This window comes from Lupinus angustifolius, chromosome LG02 (genome assembly GCF_001865875.1).
Source record: "Lupinus angustifolius cultivar Tanjil chromosome LG02, LupAngTanjil_v1.0, whole genome shotgun sequence".
Lineage (NCBI taxonomy): Eukaryota > Viridiplantae > Streptophyta > Magnoliopsida > Fabales > Fabaceae > Lupinus > Lupinus angustifolius.
In genome coordinates this window covers 18822402-18844671 of record NC_032010.1, presented here as the reverse complement: position 1 = coordinate 18844671, position 22270 = coordinate 18822402, and the positions used below count along the sequence as shown (strand labels likewise).

General features: G+C 32.6%; 1 protein-coding gene across 3 annotated transcripts; it reads left to right on the top strand.

The window, feature by feature from the left end:
• LOC109337610 (putative membrane-bound O-acyltransferase C24H6.01c) lies at window positions 7025-18075 on the top strand. 3 transcript variants are annotated; one of them, XM_019574619.1, is made up of 19 exons: window positions 7160-7305; window positions 7407-7465; window positions 8670-8851; window positions 8937-8985; window positions 10250-10353; window positions 10438-10502; window positions 10849-10919; window positions 11794-11853; window positions 13180-13293; window positions 14012-14136; window positions 14229-14280; window positions 15234-15296; window positions 15979-16088; window positions 16171-16263; window positions 16367-16448; window positions 16663-16740; window positions 17403-17478; window positions 17556-17605; window positions 17699-18075. In XM_019574619.1, the coding sequence occupies exons 1-19, from the start codon at window positions 7164-7166 to the stop codon at window positions 17738-17740; spliced, it is 1617 nt and encodes a 538-aa protein (XP_019430164.1). In that variant the 5' UTR covers window positions 7160-7163; the 3' UTR covers window positions 17741-18075. The 3 variants fall into 3 exon arrangements, with proteins under 3 accessions (XP_019430171.1, XP_019430177.1, XP_019430164.1); XM_019574626.1 differs by lacking the exon at window positions 11794-11853 and having other exon boundaries at window positions 7025-7305; XM_019574632.1 differs by lacking the exons at window positions 8670-8851; window positions 8937-8985 and having other exon boundaries at window positions 7026-7305.

Sequence of the window (22270 nt, the reverse complement as noted above, 5' to 3'; positions counted from 1 at the left end):
AAGGAAAGAAGAAGAAAGATAATGTAATAATAACCTTATACAGTTTCATCTAATTTTAAAAGAAAGGTTATAGTTAAGTTTTCTAAACATGGGTTACCAACCTTATTTAGGGTCAATCCTGTTGATACGAGTAAAACCGTTTTCTATAATGAATCTGGTTTGTAATATTATACCTTTGAATTATAGCATATTTTTGTTATTTAAATATATTAATGTGATAATAATAAAAAATTAAATCTATGTAAATATATTTATTTATATTGATAAGGTTGTTATTATTCTAAAGTCAAATCTGAAGGTAATATGTAAACTGATTTGTTTAGATTAATTATGTTGTTATTATCTTAAAATCAAATCTGAAGATGATATATAAATACATTTGTTTAGATTATAGGAACAATTTTTATGTATATAAACAATGCAATATTGCGAAATAATACATCTAATTTCATTTTCTTACATTGTGTCAGAGCTAACAAATTTTTTTAGGAAATGTATATGACACACATGATGACTAAAGGTGAAGGTTATGTTATATATTGAAGAACCAAACATGCTTAGAAGAAATAGCTTTCACCTTGGATACTTGATAATATGACATCAAATCTCATACAGAGGATTTGCAACATCTGTGCAATGAAAAGGATGTGTTTGGATGTCCTAGTAGACTTCTAAATGGACACACTGTTATCTCTACTAAGGAAGGAACAACAAAAACTTTTTGATAACTTTAATCTTTAACATGAACCTCACTACAAATGCAATTTGATTGCTATACCACAATTGTCAGATGACTCAAACTGTAATGTTCAGTTTACTAGTGATCTGTGTGCTATAGAGGATGAAACCTCAAAGATGCTGATTAGTTCGGGTGAATGAAAGAATGAACTCTATCTTTTTCGAGAAGCCCCAATGAAGAAGGTATGCAAAATTGAAGGAAGGAATGAGTTAGAAGTATGACACAACTGGTTAGGACATCCATCATGGAAAACTACTCAACTAATTTCAATGATAGTAGAAGTGAAATTAATAATTTCAAGAATAAAGTCTGTGACATATGCCAAAAAGCAATACAAACTAGAGAAACATTTCCGTTGAGTAATAATAGAGTTTGTCATATATTTGACTTGATACATTGTGATTTGTGAGGTCCATATAGAACTCGTTCATCTTGCTAATTGATAAGAAACAAGTAACCAAAGTTATGACAAATTTCTTTTTTATGGTAGAAAATCAATATCACAGTCGAGTTAAAATTGTGAGAAATGATAACGGGACATAATTTATTTGCATGAGAAACTATTTTCTAGATCATGGGAAAAAACTTCATATAGAGGGACACCTTAGCAAAATGGGAGGGTCGAATGCAAACATCGTCATATTCTCAATGTTGCAAGAGCATTACGGTTCCAAGGTAATTTGCCTATTGCTTTTTGGGGAGAGTGTATGTTGACATCAAGCTATTTGATCAATCGCACACCAAGCACAATTTTAAAAGGTAAAACACCATATGAAGTGTTATTTGGACAAGAACCCTTCTACAATCACTTACGTATGTTTGGTTCTCTATGTTTTGCTCGCAACCAACACACCAATGGAGACAAATTTGCAAGTCGAAGTCGTAGATGTGCGTTTATGGGATACGCTATGGGCAACGGGTTCGAGAGTTTATGATCCAGAGACTCATGAATTCTTTGTTTCACGAGATGTGCAGTTCTTTGAAAACTAATTTTCATATCAATGTTCCAAAAATAAGAAAGAAACCTCTCATTCTTTGCCTATTGATGATATGGTGGAAACTGACCTTAATGAGATGCAAATACCAGCTGACCTTGCTCTCGATAGGGAGGGGTATAGGTACTATAGCAACCACAAGTGAAGCTTCCGAAAATCAAGACTCTGAACATTCACCCACGAACAGTCCCATGGCTGACATATCAGATCTCACTTTTGTGATTCTAGGCACCATAATGCCCAATAATCTTGATGAAAATCCATTACTTGGACACAAACATTGTGCAAAACAACCATCAACAAGATTTCAAGGATATATAACAAACACAATGTAGAAGTTGAGTTCTTTCCCTAGTTCATCATCTCCATCACATCTTTCGGGTAGTCTCTATCCTATTGCTCACTATGTAAATTGTGACAAATTTTCTTTGCCACACAGATACTTCCTTTCACCAATCATTGCAGAAAAATAACAATTGTATTTTCATGAGGCGGTAAAAGATGCTAGATGGACACATACCATGCAAGATGAGATTAATGTTCTAGAATGAAATGATACATGGAGCGTGCAACCATTGCCTCCAAGGAAGAAAGCTCTCATATGCAAGTGGGTGTATCGCATCAAGTACAATTCTGATAGCACTATCGAGCGATTTAAAGCATGTTTAGTTGTGCTCAGAATCATCAAGAGAAATATATCAAATATACTGAAACATTTGTTCCTATCGTGAAAATGGTAATAATGCAAACTATTCTTGCAATGGCAGCAGCCAAATCCTGGGAACTTCATCAAATGGACATACACAATGCATTTCTACACGACAATCTCCATGATGAAGTGTGTAAACTTTGAAAATTGTTATACGGCTTAAAGCAAGCTATGTGTTCCTGATTCACTAAATTGTCTCATGATCTTGTATCTTATGGATTTAAGCAATCATGTCTTGATTATTCTCTGTTCACCTTGCACTAAAAATGGGTTCAACTTGTTGTTCTTGTTGTCGACGATCTAATCATTGCCGGTAATGACTCATCATGCATACCTACCTCAATGAATGCTTCCACATGAAATATCTTGGCACATTGAAATATTTTCTAGGTATTGCGGTTGGTCGTAATCCTACATATATTTTTCTCTATCAACGTAAGTACACGCTCAATATTATTTCTGAAGTTAGCCTCCTCGGTGCTAAACCTATATGCACCCTATTAACACAAAATCATTGTCTATCTCTTACTACAAGAACTGTTATTGCCAACCCTGAATGTTATCGTTGATTGGTTTGACGATTGATTTATCTATGTTTCACAAGCCTAGAGCTTTCATTTAGTTTCACACGCTATCTCATTTCATGCAGAAACCACGAGTTGAGCATTGAGAAGCTTAGAGTGGTTCGGTTTCTCAAGGGCAATCCTGGTCAATGCATATTGCTTTCTCACAACTCTGATCTCCAGCTTCATGGATGGTATAACTCTGGTTGGGCTAGCTGTCCTCTTACACGCTGCTCCGTTAGTGGTTGGTTGGTCCAATTTGGTCAATCCCCTATCTCTTGAAAAACAAAGAAACAACACACCATTTCTCAATCGCCAGCTGAAGTTGAGTATCAGTCTATGACAACTACTACATACGAGCTCAAATAGTTAAAATGGGTTCTTTCTAATCTTGACATCAGTCATACTAAACCTATGATTCTTCACTATGATTGTCAAACGGCCTGGCACATTGCTAAAAATTCGGTATTTCATGATCACACGAAACATATAGAAGTCGATTGTCATTTTGTTCATAATGAAGTCCTCCACCACAATATTCTTTCAACCTATGTCTCTACTACTGCTCAACTCACATATATCTCCACCAAAGCTTTGGGAAAACCACAGTTTGAATCCTTCTTGGGCAAGTTTGACATTCTCAATCTCTATACTCCCACTTGAGGGGGTAATACAATAATAACAAACCAAATCCATGTAAACAGATTTGTTTATATTGATTAGGTTGTTATTATCCTAAAATCAATTTTGAATGTGATATGTAAACAAATTTGTTTAGATTGCAGGAACAATTTTTGTATATAAACAATGTAGTATTGATGAATAAAATATATAAATCTATTTTATTAAATGTATCAGTCACTAATAATATTTTTTAAAATTTCAGTCCATATATATTGAGATGATAAATTGTTGATTTATGATTTACATAAATGAGTGTAATATTTATGTACTGACAATGCTTCATCCATAATTTATTTGTATTACTTTTATGTAATAGTCGATGTTAATTGAAAATAAATGGTGAATAATACAATCTTAAAAACTCTTATACTTTAGTACATAGATTGTTTTATTTATACAAATGAGTGGAGTAAGAGTCAAATGATTAATGTTATCCAATAAAACATATATATATAAATGTTATACACAAACATTTTTGTTTTTACTTTAGGAAAATAATATATTATCTTCTAAATTATTCTACATATATTCCTGCATCTTAATAATAAAAAGAGAAAAAGATGTATGCACTGACAATGTAAAAGTTTTTTTACACTGTCATTGCATCATCTATCGCTCATTTTCCATCTTCATTGATTCTTCATAAAAAAGTAGTCAAAATGAAGGGTGAATGATGCACTGACTGTGTATACATTTTTACACTATCAATGCATAAATATTACACTCTAATAAAAATAACACATGCCACTCACAAAATGATAAGTTATTGCCAATATGTTGATTAATAAGAGTATATATTATTATTATTACTCTATTGTGTAAAGAGAAAAAATGTATACATCAGAATAAGAGTTTTATATTCTATTAGTGTATTATCCACCTTTCATATTTAATTATCACTGACTCTTCTAGAAAAAGATAGATGATGTGTTAACATATTCTATCAATGTATCATCCACCTTTCATATTTAATTATCACTGACTCTTTTAGAAAAAAGATAGATGATGTGTTAACTATATGGGAATGAAGTATCTCCTCCTACTAGTGAAATCATGACATGTGTCATATTTCATCATTTTCTATAAAAATATTTTTAAAAATAAACAAAATAACACACATATCATGTTTTTATTGGCTAAAGGAGATAATTATCTCCTGATGTAAGGAAATACATTATTCTCTAACTATATATATAAATCTTCACACTAATAGAGTAAAGGAATATTAAAGTCTTTTGTTAAGTGGAGAGAGAGCACACCTCCAACCGATTGAACAACTTGAGCATTTCATAATCTCACATATTGAGATGAGTCTTTAGGGCATTATTATATCACATTCAAATTGAAAATTTCACCTAGAAAATAAGAATAAGAAATAGCAAACCACCATGTACATTTTGAAGCTTATTTTAGTTTAATTCATCATTAGAAGTAGAATAATTTGAAAGATTTCTACTCTAAGATAAAAATAACTTTCTTTTGAATTTACTCTTCAATCACTATTTTGACATGATAGTAATGCACTGACATTGTAAAGAATTATGCACAATCAGTGCATCATTCACCATTTATTTGGATTACTTTTTGTGAAAAGTCAAACATAATTGAAAATCAATGGTAGATAATGAAGTGATAATATAAAAAACTCTTACACTATCGGTGTATACATCTTTTTCTCTACTACTTTTGCTATAACACATGTTGACCCACTTCAATAGGTAATGTTCTAAGCACCAATTAAATCACCTAAACATAAATAGGTCATGAAATAATTTTCAAGAATAAAAAATAATGACAATAATATATCTCTATTTTTTAAATCAGAATAAAGTATCTCCTTATACCAGGAGATAACTTATCTCCCTAAATTCACTCAGCATTTAACATGTGGGTCTTATTTCCCTTTTTTTCAAGAAGTTTTTATTTTAAAATATATTATAAAATAAAAAATAAGATATATGTCAAACACTAAGTAAATTTAAGGAGATGAAATACTTTATTCTTTTTTTAAATTAAGGAAAAACATTATGAAGGGTATCTCCTCACTTTTTTGGGTAAGGAACTAATCTCTTTTGAGATTCGTGATTATCCTCCCAATAAGTGTCACTCACAGAAATCGAACCATCGACGTTAGGGATCCAGTGTAACCTTACACCGCTAAATTAATGTCTTGTTGGTTTCGGAAGCCTTTAATTTTCCATACTAAGTGATCAAAGTTATCTAAAATGAATTTGTTTCTAAAATTAACAAAGTAAAATACATAAAAATAGCAATTTAATAAATAATTTAAGGATATGGAAACATCTTACTCACTAAATCACCTAAACACAAATACTTTCCTTCATACAAAAACATAAATACATCCCACTTTTGTAATACTAAACATAAATACATCCCTTTTATACAAAACATAAATACATCCCTTTTTAATACAAAATATAAGTACATCCCTTTTTTTTATACAAAACATAAATACATCTTGCTTGCTTATTCTGTAGGCAAACTCACCTTAAAGTACCCATTTCCTTGCCCCATTACTACATCATAAAGATCTACCATCCCTAAGCCTGAACTTTCATGACCTTTTTCTATTTTTTATTTATTATGATCGGTTCGAGATATATTTGGTTACATCATATCCTTGTATATTACTACATGGTCTTAGTTATTTATGATGAGTAGAGAAGGGCAAAATTGTAAAATCATCAACATAAGTCATCATCATTTAGAGATGGCAAAACGGGTCATTTGGCCTGTTTAGTCCACGCCCGCAAATGACCGCAAAAATTTAAACGGGCGCGGGCATGCCCATATTGGTTATCGGACAAAATTCAATGTCATGCCCGTTTTAAAATGGGCTAACGGGCTTGCGGGCGGCCCACAGACATTGTTGAATAATTAAAAAAATAAAAAATTCATATAATAAATAAAATAAAATTAAATAAAGTAGTTGAAGATAAAAAATTAACAAATTTTTTGATATTTTATATGAAGTTTAACAAATTACATTAGATTTCAATTCTTCTAGGGATTAAAAATCACATTACATCATAATTAATATAAAATTTTCTTACTTTTTTCCTTAAATTATGTTTATGGGCCGCTCGCGGACCGCCCGCATACCCAACAGAAATGCCCGCAAACTTGGCAAGCAAAATGGACAAATAGACAAAAAATTTATACCCTACCCGTAAAAAAATGCGAGCTATGCAGGCGCGCCTGCGAGCAATACCCGTTTTGCCATCTCTATCAACATCCATCTTCCACTCTTCTGCTCATGAGAAACAGGACTAGGTAAAGAAGGACATAATTGTAAATCAACTCTTTCTTTTCATCCCTATTTCCATTCCTTCCATTTCCTCTCAAACCAAACAAAGACTTATGGCTGCAGAGAAGAAAACAAATTGCAATCACTAAATCCCACATTCACTACTCAACTATCTTCAATCACTCACCAATTCTCAGAACATCAAATGGGTACTTCAGCTATGAACAAGGACAACCTCAATGGAAGCAAAATTGTACAGTGGAAGCAAAAAGAGTTGTTTTTTCTTGTTGCATATGCTTTTGTTTTCTATGTCATCATCATAGTTCGTTCCCTTCAACTTTCTCGTGGTATTACTATTATACTTCTCTGGGTTTAGATCAAAGTTTGTTTCTTTGATTGTGTTTGATGTTATAATCTCATTTTGGTTTTATTGTTTTGATTTTCATAGACCATTATGGCCAACTTTATGGTTTACGCCAAGGATGGTTCATACCCAATTACCTTAATGTATGATCTCTCTTTATGTCTTATGTTCTTCGAGATTTTTATCAGCATTTATTGAACACATTTCTATTTTTAGCTTTGTTGGTTGATTAAATGGAAGAACTTATAGCTAGTTTATTTGAGCTTATTATTACAGGAGCACTTAAGTAGGTGCTTGGATGAAAATAGTTTGTGAACTTCCTACAAGTTTTTTAGCTTATATAAATAAGCTTATCATATAAGGTTAGTGAAGTAAGGCAAAAAGGGCTTATAGGAAGGTCATAATAAGCGCTTAATTAAGCTGTTTACCCAAACATGCCTCAATCTTATATATGACAACGTGAGAGTAGGTTGATGAGGGATTTTGCTTGGAACTTGGAAATTATTTTGGTGTTTATGTTTTGGTCCTTTGTTTTCTATGTTTTTATCCTTCTATTTTTTGAGTTGAAATAATTGGCTAGTTAACTGATTTTTTGTGCCAATGGAGGTGTTATTACTGAAAAAGAAACAAGTTTTACTTGCTTAGATGCATTATTTCCCTGTCTTTGGGCTGAAAAAATATGGCAGATAGTAATGTTTAACATCTCACGTAAAAAAAATGTGCCAATGGAGGTGTTAATTTTAGAAGTGAAGTTGAATTTGAAGCAAGGTAGAATGGGTTTAGGTTTTTAATTTAGTGAGGATGGGGTTTCAAGTGGAAATTTCAGCATGGAAAGTTTAGGAAATTAAATATTTTATTTAGTGTTCAAAATGCTTAGGAATTGAAATTCCTTAAGCTCACTAACTTGTTGAGTATTTATTTACTTACTAATAATAGATGATTAGAGCATGGATATCTTCTTAGTGACAAGTCACAACCTATTAATGACTTCAAAGATTAACTGGAGTAGTCAAACATTTGATTCTTTAAGAATTTGAGCCTGTGGAATAACCAATGTGCCTAAGTTGAACCCTCTTCTGAAATTTGTGGAAGTTACTCTAATGACAGAGGAAAACTCTAGGGGCCGAAAAGAAAATCCAGTCATACAAATATTTGTTTTAATTTATTTATATCTGCCTTGGTGCTTAAGCATTTCTAATATTCATTGGATAGGAGAGGGTCGGGCTTAGTGTGGAGTAATACTTGCTTCAATTAGATTGTGACCATTGTTCATTAGCTTAGCTATGTGATGCTCATGTATTTTTCTTTTGCTGATCAAATGCACTCCCTGTTCTGTTTTCTATAAAGGATATGTCAGATGCTCAGTGGAGGAACTTTCGAGGAAATATACCTGTTCTTACTCTTGTCTTCGGAATTTTCACTCTGCTAGCAAATTTGACGAGGGCTTTTTTTAATTTGAAAGTGGGGGGAATGTCCATTGTCTGGCTTTTATTTTCTTTGGCCTACCTGTTATACCTGCATGGAGCATGGTACAGTCCATTTTAATAATTTTTCTTTCACTGTTGGTATTCTTTACCTTATTTTGTCTCTAATTTTATGCTTGTCTCTTTGTAGCGTCATATTTATCCTATCGATAGCTACAGTTAATTATCTTTTGGTAAAGGTGAGTGCAATGTTAAAAAAATTAATCTTGTTTGTAATTGTTAACTTAAAATTATCATTTGTCAGATCAACTTTAGTTTTTGTGTTTGATAGTTTTTCCACCCATGCTGCTTTATTTTTTAGTCATATGTCATGTGTAGAGACCTAATGGAAAGACATCTAAGTGTGATTTCATGAAGTATTCGTAGAAGTGTTATCCCTAGAGTATCTAATGGAAAAACATGTGTGGTTTAATGAATTATTCACAGAAATGACTATAGACTTAAAAATATTAAAACTATCTATAGACTTAAAAAAAAAATACAAAAGCCCATTCTAATGCATGATCTTCCCATGGTATGTATATTTTGATGCTTTATTTTATTTGGACTATTTGTGTACTTCCAAGGGTATATTTTCTATTTCTAGGACTTTGAAGTTTGTAAAATTGTCAGAATGAGAACTTTGATGAGAGTTGTGTAATCATTAATACTTCTTCTCAGAGATGAGTTTAGGGTTAATAAAAGTTGCACGAGGGTAGAAAAATATGGGGAATAACTAAATGTAATTGCCTAGCAGCCATATATAATCATGGAATGGAATTGCATCAGAGGATGTGAAACTAAAAGCCCCCTGTTCCATAGGTATTAAATTTCTCCATGGTGTCACTAATTATTTAATTAGGAATTGAGAGAGAGAGAGAGAGAGACAGAGAGAATTATAGCACCGCCCAAGATTCTAAAATGTATTGTAACAAACAGTAAGTATTTTGTGAAGGTTTCATGTTCTAGGTAACAGACCTGCACTTATTTCGTTCAAATTTCTTAGTCTAACCCTTTATCAAGGTAACAAACTTTTACTTGCTTCTATTGTGGATACCATGAATGGTTGAAACTCAAGGGTAAAGACTACGATTTATAGTAAATAGTTTTAGGCTTTGTGGATTTCATTTTTCAAATGAAAGGAAGAGTGAAGGATAAAGTTAAATACAATCAAAGGGTTTCATTTCGTCGGAAGATCAGGGCTTGGAATTTCAACATGTTTTGTTTCAAAGTAACAGGGGTGGCCAAAAAGATAACATGTATGTTAAAATGCTGGCAGCCTAATAATGCACTCATTATACTTTGACCAAAAAAATTGTTTGTTTTAAATGTCCAAGAAACCATAATTATAAGCCTGATGTTTCTATGTAGGAAATGTTTTGGTTTGTCATTTTATTTTATCATTTAATGCCATATTTTTAACTCGGCACATTATTCATGGTTGACAAAGTTATGTTTGTGCAGATATTTGCTCGGAAAATGTACTTTCCACTTGTAATTTGGACTTACAACATATTTTTTCTTCTCTGCAATCGCATTTATGAAGGATATTCATTCTCTATATTTGGGTAATGATGTGAGGATTGGTTAGTTGATACATTGTATGCAATTAGTAATGCTATTTCCACTTAGCTGATGTATTTACATTGCAGTGAACAATGGAAATTTTTGGACAGTTACCGGGGCAGCTTTAGGTGGCACATATGTTTCAACTTCGGTATTCTTTTTCATTTTTTTATTAGTTCCCGACTTCCAGTAATATCTTAAGTCAGAATAATCCATGTAGATGTGGCTATTCTCAAATGCATTTGCATTTGTTGTTTTCAAACATCCTGATGGTGGTACTGGTTCTCATCCCTTACCAGTACACATCTGAAGTTCTGCTAACCCCGTTCGTTTCAAGTTACATGATTTGTTACTAGAACCCTTATGGATCAGATGTTAAGTTTAGTCATCTTGACATTTTTAAAGTCTGTCCTTATTGTGCATTTTACAAATTATATACGCATACCCTTGTATTCTCATTTACATACCATTGTCTTAAGTTTAATTGTCTCTGGCAGTTGTGTTGCGCATGATAAGCTTTGGATTTGATTATCATTGGACAAATCAAGATTCTCATTTTGATCATGAGGTATTAATTTCTTTTGGGCATTACTTGTTTGTTTCTTGAAAATAGTTTTATCTGAATATATGTTTTTCAATACCTAAAAAAATCTCTCCCCTGCAGTCTCTCTCAAATTAAGGTTGTTGTGATAGCAATTTAATAATGCTGGGGGGAAATACCTATTGAAACCTTTTTTCAGGTAGAGGTAAATCTTCATTATCACAATAAAAAATTTAAAGATACAAAGATCAACTAATTCATGTTGCCGTCTACTATTTAGGTTCCAGATTCCTTAGCTGTCCATACAACTACTACATAATCATCTCAGCTTGAACATTCAACGCTAAACTAGAGTTGGGCCATCTATCTAGATTAAGACAACAATGCAAAAATCTTATAGATGTCTCTTTTTTTATAAGAATAAAACTTGGGCTGGTTGAAGCTCCTTTTGTTGAAATTTCCTTCATTTCCTCTCAAAAATAGCTTTTGTGTGTAGAATGCAGTATAAAGATTATATTTTCCTATCATCATTAGATAATGTTGGCTTGAGTGCTTCTGTTAACAATTGTATAGGATTATCTCTGACTTGTTTTATTAGGTTATGGTTTTATGTGTTTCTACAGTTCTCGTTGTGGTTTAGGAACAACTTTGTTGCATTGATTTTCTTCAGAGAAAACCTATTATGAAATTATGAGTCACTTCATGTTTATAAAGAGTCGAAGAATAAAGTTTGAGTCATTGCATTGCTTGAAACATACTAGCTTGCTGTATCAATATCTAAAACACATTTTGTCCTGTGTTGTTAACTGATTGATTAAATTTTCAATGGGAACCTTTCTTTGTAGAAGTATGTGATTTTGTGTTCTTTGTTATTGATGTGATTATGCTTCTGTGATTGCAGAAACATTATCAACGTTGTCATATTTGTAAATCAGGAAAATCTTGCTACCAAATATTGCAGGTTAGAATAACTTCTAGTGAATCAAACATGTGGCCAAATTTATTTTAATTTCACATTGGCTACAACCGCTACAACTAAGGAAAAAAAAATATAAGTAGTTTATAGCTTACATATATAAATACTAAAATTGATCATATTAAAGACACATTCCTAATTAATAATCAAGATAAGAGTATTAAAGGTTCTAGAGCTGATCAAAGTTGGATGCCATAACAGAATTGTATCTCACGAAATTGAACCACACGAAGATGATGTCAATTGGGTTCAATCAGTTTAACGAGAGAATCAATAAAGAGATGATGGGGCAAACAATCAGGGACCAAGAATTTTTTTTAAAGAAAGGATGGAGAATGTTCATGAATTAGGAAGCCTTGCAATTTTGTTCTATGCTGATGAAGAACATGTGAGCAATTGAAAATGTGAACTGGAATTTGGAAGAAAAAAGAGAAGGAAGAAGAAAGGTATAACCAATTAAAAATCACATGGCCTAGGAAAATCAATGTGTTAAGTAGAAGGGAAAGAATGGGAGGTTAAATTACCTAAAACCCTAGTGAAAAACAGCCACCTATTAAAAAGAGGAGCAAAAAATACTTTTCTTCTATAAAATTAGGGTTCCACTCGCAATAAAACATGTAGCGGGTCATGATCTACTATTTTCCCTGCAATTTGTCGCTATTTGACCTGCTACAGGCGCTACAGCCATCTACACCGCTATCCACTATGGCGTTGCGGGTAATGGTCAAAACACTACTACAGTTCGCTATTGCGGCGCTATAGCGCGCTATTGACTACCTATAGCATACATAGGTAGGTTTAGAAATATCAACAAGAGAATAAACTCCATATAGCAAAGATGAGAATAAACTGCTACAGTTCGCTGTTGGATGAGTGAACACACTAGACAAGATATGATTATAAATGCATCCATTAGGGAGAAAGTTATGTAACTCCTACCTCCTACCGTAGAAAAGATGATAAAATCGTGCCTTAGGTGGTTTGAACATATCTAGAGGTAACCGCTAGAAACCACAATAAGGAGAGTAGATCAAATAGAAGTTAGTCCAACTTCTGGAGGAAGGAGGCCAAGAAAAACCATAGGCGAAACAATTAGGAAATACTTAGAGATTAATGTTTTGTCAGTGAACATGATTTATGATAGAACATTATTATGTTATTTGTCCATGTAGCCGACCTTACCTATTGGGATTAAGGCTTGGTTGTTGTTGTAACTATGCATTATGCATTTTTTTAAATATACTTTAAATAATTATAATTTCTGTTCAGCATGCGGACATTGTTTAACCGGTTCATTTATTACTTTACCAGGAGAGAAGTCTGCAGAGTGACAAGTTCAGATATACTACATACCTTTGTTATTTGGCGTATGCACCACTTTACATTGCTGGTCCAGTACTGAGCTTCAATGCTTTTGCCTCACAGGTTTGTGACCAAGTTTTTTTCTTGTACAACTTTGATTCTCGACTTCAATTACATTTGATACAGTTATGTTATTTGTGACACCTCCATTGGTGCAGTGAAACTTAATCTTGTTATTTTCCAAAGTAGAAGTGCAGGGAAGATATTAATTATTTGCTCCAATTGGAGAAGAAAACAATCCTTAAAAAAACTATGGCTTTTGTCATTTTGTCTGCTTAGCATTCTCATTTTTTAAACCTGCACCTGAATGTTTGCTTGAACTTAGGATGTTATTGTATGTTCAAGATTCATCTTCTTTTTAACAGTTTATATTCAAGATTTATCTTCATTATAACATTTTATGTTCAAGATTGTTATTATATTGAGGAATTCTAAATGTGTCTATAAAAGATTACCAGTATATGATACTGAGAATGCATGAACTGTTGGGGCTATATATTTGCTTTGATGTTAAGAATTAAGAACGTTGTTGCATGCATTACAGAAACCTAAAGATTGTTATTGTTGTCTGGAAACTTAATACATTATGCAGCAATTGTTAAATGTAGATGTAATGAAAACATGAATTTTTTATACTACAGTAAAACTGTTGAAGTTGAGCCATAGCCTCATGTGCTCCTTTTCTTCCTAATGTTTCTCGTGTTATTAATCGCGTTAAAATGTTTTGAATAATTGTTTTAGTTTATGTTTTGTTGATGGTACCAGTTATGTTGTTTTGCAGCTAGATGCTCCCCAGAATACTTATTCGGTTAGAAATGTGATATGCTATGGTTTTCGTTGGATATTGAGTCTTCTCCTCATGGAATTAATGACACATGTTTTCTATTATAATGCCTTTGCTATTAGGTGAGTTCCTTCGTACTCAGGAAATTACTATTTTTTCTATTTAGTTTCTAATTTTATTCTTTGGTGGCTGAAATAATTTCTTCACCAATTAGTGGTTTGTGGAAGCAGTTCTCTCCTCTGGACGTGTTCATTATCGGATATGGGGTAAGAGAAATTCCTTAGATTGCCAGGCTAGTTTTGCAGTAAGGCAGCATCTATGATGTAAAGATTTCCATGTTATTTGAATTAGTTCGGAACATGCTTGACCTAAATTTTTGAAATGGATGACTATTATATTAGTTTTTATATAGTAATAGAGAGCATGGAGGATTCAGTTACATATATTCCAATTTTGAGAAAAAAATTATCTTCTACAAATCATATCGGTGATTTTTTACATGTCTCTTACTATGCATCTCCAGTGTGGGAATTTTCATCTGGACACTAGCAAACGGGATATTTTACATAACCTATCTTAGGACCAAACTATTAATTAACATGTACTACTGACATGAGGTATCCGAAAGGAATAGGACAGACAAAGTTGAATCCTTGCTTAATTCCATTGGCGTGTTCAGTCTGTTAATCTAGCAGGGTAATGTTTGTGTATGTGTTTGATTTCATCATATTACTCTAAACGGCTATACGTGAAATTCAATTTACTTTGTTTTCTTTATGCATTCACTGACTGTGATTGTGGTATAGGACAGCTTGGATTATGGTTTAAAAGCACTATTTTTGTGGGTTTAGTTGTGTTGATTTGTAGTAAATGGGGAACATATTTTTATTTAAGGCTTGGGGTTTGGTAAACCTATTATTTGTTTATAGTTGTTGAACCTGCAAGAAATCATCTTCAAAGGGGGTGAAGAATATCTTATGATGGCAGAATTATTTCTTTTTTTATGTGCTACATGAATCCTTTGGTACTTAGAAATGAATAAGAAAATTAGGATCCCTGTTGCTGAGCCTCAAATCACACAGAAATATGCTGATCTATTCCCTTGTGTTTGGTATTCATTTTCCTGATGGTTAGGTGCAATATCTTGAAGTTTTAATTTTCTAAATTAGTTCCGCATTGTGCTTTGTCATTCTGTTATTCATTTATTTATTTATTTCAGGTCCTAAACTTCATGTGGCTAAAATTTCTACTGATCTGGCGCTTTTTCCGTTTCTGGTCACTGGTATGTTTCTTGCTGTAACCTTTAAGCATCTATCATCAATGTCCAAGTGGGTATTTGAAGAAAGTTGATGGGGCCCCAGATTCTAAGATGAGCCCAAGTGTGTCTTTAGCTGACCAAGTATCAAAACAGCCTAGGAAGTTGGTAGTGTACTTGAGGAGGAAATGAAAGAATGTCAACCCACCTGAGTGATGTGGCAAATAGTGATAGGAGAGGGTGATACAAGCAATACCGCAAGTATATTGATTTTATCAGAAGCTCTTTTCATTAAATCTGCGCAAAATAACGGATAACCCACGCTTAGTCTGAATTAAGCTAGAATGGAACAAAGATTAATTGAAATCACAATTAGATAAGGATTTGCATGTAAAATAAGGTTAAATATGAAAAAAATCATATACATTGAGAGAATATGGCTGAGGGAATTTTCCGTTATAAGTATCAGTTGGCGTGAGGAGAGAGGGTATCTTTTTGGGTTATCATTCTGGTTGTTATGGACAGAGGACTGAGTCCCCTGTATGAGCAGAGCTCTGTGGAAAGTACGAATTTCATTCCAATGTATTTCCATTTATCAATTCAATAATACAGATTACCCACTTCTTTATCTATTCTCTTTTCTTTATATTTCCTGTGTTCAATTTCTAGTACCTGTCAAAAGTCATTGCTTTGAAATAATGTATTGTAGATAAACGGCATCGAGGCTCCAGAAAATATGCCAAAGTGTATTAATAATTGCCATAATTTGGAAGGCTTTTGGAAAAACTGGCATGCTTCCTTTAACAAGTGGCTTGTGAGGTAAACAATTCTTTATATTGATTTTGAAGCTTCATTTTCCCAGATTATGACTATAACATTTTTCGATTGGCTTGAAATTCAGGTACATGTACATTCCTCTTGGAGGGTCTCAGAAAAAGCTACTGAACGTTTGGGTTATATTCACGTTTGTTGCCATTTGGCATGATTTAGAGTGGTATGCTCCCTTTATTGGTTAGTTCTATCAATTCTAATGGGAAAAAGGTGTCACATTCTTTAACCTGATACTTTTATGCTTGATTATTTTCATGTTCTCTTAGGAAGCTTCTTTCATGGGCATGGTTGACATGTATATTCTTTATCCCAGAGTTGGTTTTAAAATCAGCATCTAAAACATTTAAGGTAATGTATTTTCTTTGCATTTTATGCTCCAATTGATTTAGTTGTTATAATGGCTAAACCATTTTATGTAGCCAAATATTCTTGTAGCTGGGGTGGTTTTCAGTATATATAATACAATTAAATGTTTTACTAACTGGCTGCCATGACCAAACATGAATTTCACTTCTAAATATTCATTATTCTTGTCTGGCATTGATGTAAATTGAATTGTCAGGCTAAAAGTGCTTTTGGGGAATTCATATTTCGCGAACTCAGTGCTGTTGCTGGTGCAGTTACAATTACTTGTCTAATGGTTTGTTCTTGAAAGCACTTAAAAGCTATAGCGTATATGAGTATCATTATTCTTCTATATTCTTTGCATGATCCTCATCAGCTTTTTGCATTTGATTTGATATCTTTCCTAATCTTAGAAGAATATATATATAAGGCAGTATGGCCAGGTTACCCTTTTCAATGCATTGAAATATTTTCCGTACATGGAAAAAATAAAAAAAATCTAATACCTGCTTCTTCCCCTGGGATAAAGGGTTGGTTGTTGTTTAAATAACCGCTTCTTACGACCTTACGTGATGGAGGTTAAGGGAGTTTATGAGAAGTAAACATGTACATACTACATACAACAAAGGTGAACTGTTTTTGGATAATGTCTAGCATGGTGTTATCACTACCCTAAAAATGGATTTATGGAAATATTTTGGATTTAAGCTGATATGATATTGTTTTAAAGAAGTGAACACACTAATTAAAAACAAATAGTGAAAATTTCGAACAAAGAAATATAAGAAAAAGTGTATTTCGATTCATGTACCCGACCCCACCTAATGAAACTAAGGCTTTGTTGTTATATTGGTGGTTGTTTTTTATGAAGTAAATATATAATCACTTTATAATTTGAATAATGTGTGTGAGGATATTGTTCTTTATGCCTTTTGGGTACAATACTTTTCTGGACAGGTGGCAAATCTGGTTGGTTTTGTTATTGGACCAAGTGGTATTAACTGGTTGCTTTCATCTTTCATTAACAAGGAAGGTTTGTGAAGATCCTCACTGTTTTTCATTTAAGTTAAATACAGAGTAAAAAGTTAATTAGGAAATTCCATTTTACAGGGCTTCCTGTTCTTGGTGGCTTGCTTATGACATTCTATGTAGGAACCAAGGTATGAAATATTTAGGATTTTCATTTTGTAATTTACAACAAGATACCTTTTCCTTTTTATCCTTTAAATACTATTCAACTTGGTTACATGCAGCTTATGTTCCACATAAATGAAGCAAAGCAAAGGTCTCCTTGAACAGATACATGTACTTTGCCCATTTTACTTGCTGCCATTGTGCTAATCCATGTTTTTTGCTAGAAATTTAGAATCTGGAATTGCACTGTTTGGTTGGATTTGTAGGTAATAGTGAGTTTGGTTCATGACCCTTTTGGACATATTTAGCATGCTCTTCAATCTGTACATCAAAACTGGTGAACCATGTGTTCAAATGTTATACAACATTACATTTGTACTATAGGAGATAAGGAAAATGAGAAGTTAAATTTGTTGAACATAGGCTTTAACATTTTGAACACCATGCCTTACTAGTGATGCACCTTTCTTATTTTGTTATCTTCCCTTCTCTTTTATTTTGTTGCTGTAAGTTATGATATGAGATATATACTCCATTCTCAGTAGCTGCTATTTTCTTCTACTTGGGGTTAGATTTCACTATTTCAATTGATGATATTTGGTTGTGAATTTTATTTGTAATACATTGTTTTTGCACCTAGATTCAGTAATGTTGTATATTTATAAGGAAAATGATATATCACCTTACTAAATTCTCCTATAAGTTCTTATATCTACAAGAAAGTGATATATGTCACAAAGTAATATTTTATTTATTAATAATTCATTAACAAGTAATATATGTTACTTTCTTAGGAGAATTTAGTAGCAAAATATAACATTACTCTATTTATGATGTAACTCTTCATGATAGAAAATTCACAAGGTGAATGGGATAAGATAAACTAAAAGTCATATCATGGCAGCTTACCAACTCTGAATTACAAAATAATATAATATATTATTATATCTTGATTGTTAAAGGAGTCCTATAAGTTTATAATTGTGGCAAAATATATTTGCTTAATTCTAAAAGGACTACAGTTCATTATCTTTGATTTCTTATAAAACGTGTGATTTTAATCTATTAAAATTAGTAAACATGCTTTGCTCACTTTAAACACATTTTAAAATAACCTTATCTACTAAAATGTGGGTGAACTAAAACAGTGCTTCAGGCAAACTAGATGGTGTACTTAGTTGTTTATGTACAAAAACATTTTGGACTTACTTGTCATATATTTGAGTTTTTTTTAAAGAGTGTAATATTTATATATTAATAATGTAAAGATTTATATACAGTTAATATATTATTTATTATTCATTTGCATTATTTTATTTAAAAGTTAATAATAATTAAAAATAAATGATGTATAATGTAGTGACAATATAAAAATATCTTATACTACTAATATATAAATATTTTTAAGGGGGAGATTGCAATCTTATAGGTACTTTATGTTACATAAATTTAAGTTGAATTAACTGTATCTAATATATGTTTATAAACATATATTTAATATTTATACTTCTATACTACTTAATAAAGCAAAAACATCAAATAACTATCCCAACATGTTGTAATTTGTAGTTCCCAATTTTACCATCACTATCATCTATTTTCTACCAAAAAACTATATACACAATATTCTCTTCATTCACATTATTACTTACTTTTCAAGAACTATCATCTTTATTACTTTTTAACATCTTAGAACAGTTTAAAATCTCTCATTTTAATTAGTTTTTTTAAAAATTGGCACATTAGTTACTTTTTAAAAACAGTCAGTTTAAATACATAACCATGCAAATATTGAATACATAATATTACACATGTAATAGTTTAAATATTGCACACATATTAGATAAAAAAAATGAACACATCTGACAATTTTGAAAGTTTTTAAGCAATAAAACACTTCTTCTTACTATTACTATCATTTTTCATTACACACAATTTTCACTTTCCATTTTTATTCTCTATCTTCCAAAAGGTATTTCTTCTTTCTTTCTATTTTTTTATTCTCTTCTATAATAATGTGTTAGAGAGAATTAACAATGATTACACTTCGTGATAACATAATTTATTCCATGAATGAATACAATAAATAAATATTCACCATTATCTTTCGCTTTTTCTATTTTATTTGTAGTTTACATTAATGATGCTATGGTGTTACATTGGTTAATTGTTATTAGAGAATAATACTTAAGGATAATTGATAGTTAGTTGTTAGAATGTTCCTTGCATTCTAACTGAATTAGTTAGAACTAATGTGTACCACAAATAGGGCTAGGTTTATTCCTATTATAAACTATAAGTAAAGGCTATGTTCAGATTGTAACTCTCAATTTTATAATTTAATAAAATAGAAACAATGAAACACAAAGTTCTTTTCTATTGCTCTCTCTTTCATTTCTTTCTTTAGTTTTCTGTACAACACTCTTCTTCTTCAAATATGTGTCTGTTTATATGGTATCATGTCGCCTATGGCATTTGTTACCGAATCCTGGTTCTCATGGTGAAGACTCTCCTCCTCCTCCGACTGCAACATTTCACGCCTCGTCTCCTCCGATTGCGTCGCAGCTGCTTCAAGCATCTTCACTTTCTCTCAATCTTCTGCTGCCATCAACAAAACTCACCGACAAGAACTTTCTGGTATGGCATCAATTTATTCTTGTAGTTCTTCGATCTAACCGAGCTGAACGATTTATCTCCAATTTGGAACCTCCTCCTCAATTCTTAAGTGAAAGAGATCGCATTCATCTTCGCCTCAACCCTGCTTTCTTAAGCTGAGACGAACATGACCAATTGCTTCTGTCTTGGATCCTCAATTCACTCTCTGAAGAACTTCAACCACGTGTTGTTGGTTGCTCCACTTCTCGGCAGTTATGGATTGAAATCATTGAGCATTGTCAAGCTCAAACCAAGGCACGTGGAAGTCAATTACATGCTCAACTACGACCGATTACGAAGGGATCTAACACTATTTCTAAATATTTCACTCGAATTGAGGTACTTGCTGACTCGTTGATTTCCATCGGCTCCCCTATCACTCAAGTTGAGCATGTTGATTTTATTCTGGACGGTTTATCGAAGGAATTTCAACCTATTATCACAGCTATGGAAAGTCAACATAATCTTCCTACGGTAAATGAACTTCAATCTTTTTCTTCTTACTTTTGAGTCACGCCTGGAACGAAATAGAAATTGGTATGTTTATGATGCTTTATCGGTCAATGTTGCTGCTGGTTCACTATTACACTCATCGGAAACAGTTTCCTCTGGGTTTTTCTTCTATGATGCCATTGTTGTCATCTCATGCTCGTTCAGATATGGCTAGAGCTTCGCCTCATGGTCTTGGAAGTTTCCATGGTGGTTCTCGTGGATATAGAGGTGGTTCTCGTGGCTCTCGTGGTGGTGGAGGTCGGTTTCATCCAAGAATAGTTTCTATTGTGTTTTCTGCAATAAATATGGTCATGATGTAACTGTTTGCTACTGTGCACCTCTTAATTTTGGTGCATCCTACTCCCAGCTCTATGGTCAACGATCACATATTGGACTATCTCAATCTTTGCCACATCAACAATTTAATCCTAGTCAGCATCTTAATGTTAGTCATAACCAATCACTCAGTCTATCCTAGTCAGCACTTTCCACCTCATTCCCACATGGATCCAAATTACCCTTCTAATCCTAATTCATCGTATGCATTGCAACCATTCTCTGCCAAAAATGGTCAGGAGACTTCTTCATCTCATCAACATGACTTGTATCCTCATGCCATGACTGCTGGTCTCTTGGCTAAGTCCTCTACTTTGGTTTGGTATCCAGACTCTAGGGCCACTCATCATCTCACCGTTGATCCCTCACTGCTTGAAGAACCGTGTGAAAATTTCAGTGCATATCAGATTTATATGGGTAATGACATTGGCATTGATATTCAAGCTTATGGTTCTTTTACATTCTCTTCTCTTACTTGTCCTACTGTTATTTTTTATCTTAATTATGTGTTATTGGTTTCCTCTATTACTAAAAATCTTCTTAGTGTCTCTAAATTCTCTAAGGATAATATGTGTTACTTTGAATTTCATTCTAACTATTCTCTTGTGAAATGTCAGGGTTCTGATCATATTTTGCGTAGAGTAACTCTAACTCCAGAGGGACTCTATGCCTTTTATGATCTTCAACCATTGCATCTAGCTAAGCCTTTTCCTCCTACTACAACTGCTCCTTTATCTTCACAGCCTAGTGTTAACAATACTGTTACTAGTGTGTCTAGGAATACTACTATTACTTCTAACAATACTGTTATTTCCGGTCTTTGTTCTTCCTATTATCTTTGGCATTGTCGCCTAGGACATATTCATGAGAAAGTTGTTACTCATGTAATGCATCATTGTAATATTTCCCACATAAATAAAACTGCACTTGATTTTTGTTCTGCTTGTGTGCTTGGTAAATCTCATAAATTACATGCGGATGCTTCTAACTCTGTTTACACTACTCCCTTTGAGTTAATATACTTAGATTTGTGGGGTCCTACTCCTATGGATTCTACTACAGGTTTTAGATACTATTTGTCTATAGTTGATGCTACCACTAGACATACCTGGATTTTTTTGCTTACACAAAAATCATACACCTTATCTGTGTAAACACTTTGTTACCATGACTCATACTCAATTTAATCATCCCTTAAAGGTTGTTCA